The 2,020-nt window shown below is 45.1% G+C and overlaps 1 protein-coding gene across 1 annotated transcript; it reads left to right on the top strand.

Annotated features, from left to right (window-relative positions):
* Positions 1-302: 302 nt before the first annotated feature.
* LOC118982078 (small integral membrane protein 10-like protein 2A) lies at positions 303-1,079 on the top strand. The gene has a single exon (XM_037038993.1). It carries the CDS (start codon positions 490-492, stop codon positions 718-720), a length of 231 nt encoding a protein of 76 aa, XP_036894888.1. The 5' UTR covers positions 303-489; the 3' UTR covers positions 721-1,079.
* Positions 1,080-2,020: the final 941 nt, after the last annotated feature.

Raw genomic sequence — 2,020 nt, 5'->3', positions numbered from 1 at the left:
TGGAAAAGTTACTAAAGGGATTTGAAGCAACAAGAAATCGGTTCATGCTTCAAGCTGCTCAAGATTGTGATTATGAAGGACATTGTGTAACGTTTTGAGCAAGTTTCATTTTGCTTCCATTAAAATTTAAAAATTTAAAAAATTAAAAAGGGCCATCAGCTTAACAAAGCTAGATCACCTTGATAAGCCAGGCGCCCCTCCCCTTTCTCTCCTGCTTCCCTCCCCCACCCCAGGCCTCCTTTTCTCCTCAGCCCTCCCCATTTGGGGGATGCACAGTCTCGGGAGCCGCGCCCCGCCCCGCCCCACCCCAAGGGGGTCCCAACACGAACTTTGCAGGTGGGCCCCAGCGATTGCCTTGCCTGGAACACTGCAGGGGAAAGGAGGGCTGCACAGTCGGCCTCCCGCCAGGATTCCTCCCGTGTCCGCCCCTCTGTCCGAGGGTCGGTGTGTCTGCGGAGCCACCTGGAGGCCCTGGGCTCTGTGCACTGTATGGGACACTACATCAGACCAATGGCGGCGGCGGCAGCGACACTGTCCGGCCTGGTGGTGCGAATGCCGCGCTGTGTAGTGGCCTTTGGCTACTACCGCACCTTCTGCAAGCGGCTCACGCGCACGCTGCTCATCTTCTTCAACCTGGCCTGGAGGCTGCGCGTGAACTTCCCCTATTTCTACGTCGTGTCCTCCGTGATTCTCAACGTCCGCCTGCAGGTACATATTTAGATTAACTAACTTTGTGGCAGTTTCGAGTCTCCGGCAGGATGACTGACGTCCATCTACCAGCTCACCCTCCCTAGAGCAAAGCCACCAACTGGACTAGTGCACGCAGATTTTGCGGGTCTGTCTTTCCAGTGACTCATCTTTTAATATAAATGGGCGCCTAGAAATCATGATTTACTGAAAGCCTTCAATATAACCAAAGAAGCCTAAGATATAACGAAAAGTTGACTCTCAAGGAACTAGGTGATTTAAGAAAGAGAAAAGAATCTAAAAATAAATGAAAAAAAATTTGCATCTATAAAACAAACAAAAAAAACAGCACAAACTTTAGGAAACAATGATGGGTACAGGATGCCTTAAGGGAAAAAAAAGAAGAAAGGTTACTAACAACTCAAACTGTAAGAGAATGCTCCAAATAAGAGGCCAATTTTCCAAATTAGAATAAAAACTAAATAGACTTCCAATTGAATGAAATGGATTCTTAACAATAGACAGATGGAGCTAGAAGGTGGAGAAAATTAAAATGATATGATCTGGAAGTCATACCTTTCTTTCATCCCCAGAGAAAAAAAACAACGGTAAACAGGAACTACAGGGAAACCTTTCAAATTGTACAAGGAAAACATGCTTCAAATATGAAGCAACTTCAGATGTGACCTCGTTTCAACAGTTGCCAGAAGTGTGTAAAAGGGAATCTTCTTGAACATTGGCAATCCAGACTGCAGTCACAGATGAGAAAATCCAGTCATAGCATTTGACTTTGCTATTCAGTGAAAAATACTGAAATGACTGTTACAATGGAAATGTTAGTTGTAGTTTCCCATTTTTAGAGTAAATCTCTATGCAAAGCTGGGAAGATGATTACAGTTATGGAACAGGATGGAGTATCACCAACTTTGATAGCCTACAAGTACTGGCAGAGGGGAGGAAATGAAATAGTAGTGTTTGCTCATTAAGTGGGAAGTCCAGATATTGTCTCTAGCTCGTAGAATATGGGGGGGGGTCACTTATCACTTTATGTGTTACATAAATGTCTAACCACTGTGCTATGTGCCTGAAACTAGTATAATATTGAATGTCAACTATAGTTAAAAAATAAAAAATTAGAAAAGAATAAGACAGATTCAGTGATTATATTAAAATGAGAGAGGTGTGCCCTGGCTGGTATAGTTCAGTGGAATGAGCACGGGCCTGCGAACCAGAGGATCACAGTTCGATTCCCAGTCAGGGCACATGCCTGGGTTGCAGGCAGGTTCCCTGCAGGCCAACTCCCCAGCAGGGGACCCACGAAAGGCAACCATAC

Source organism: Sturnira hondurensis, unplaced genomic scaffold, assembly GCF_014824575.4.
Source record: "Sturnira hondurensis isolate 20B ecotype Veracruz unplaced genomic scaffold, ASM1482457v3 Scaffold0024912, whole genome shotgun sequence".
Lineage (NCBI taxonomy): Eukaryota > Metazoa > Chordata > Mammalia > Chiroptera > Phyllostomidae > Sturnira > Sturnira hondurensis.
Note: the sequence above shows the minus strand (reverse complement) of the source record. Positions and strands in the feature narration are given on the sequence as shown.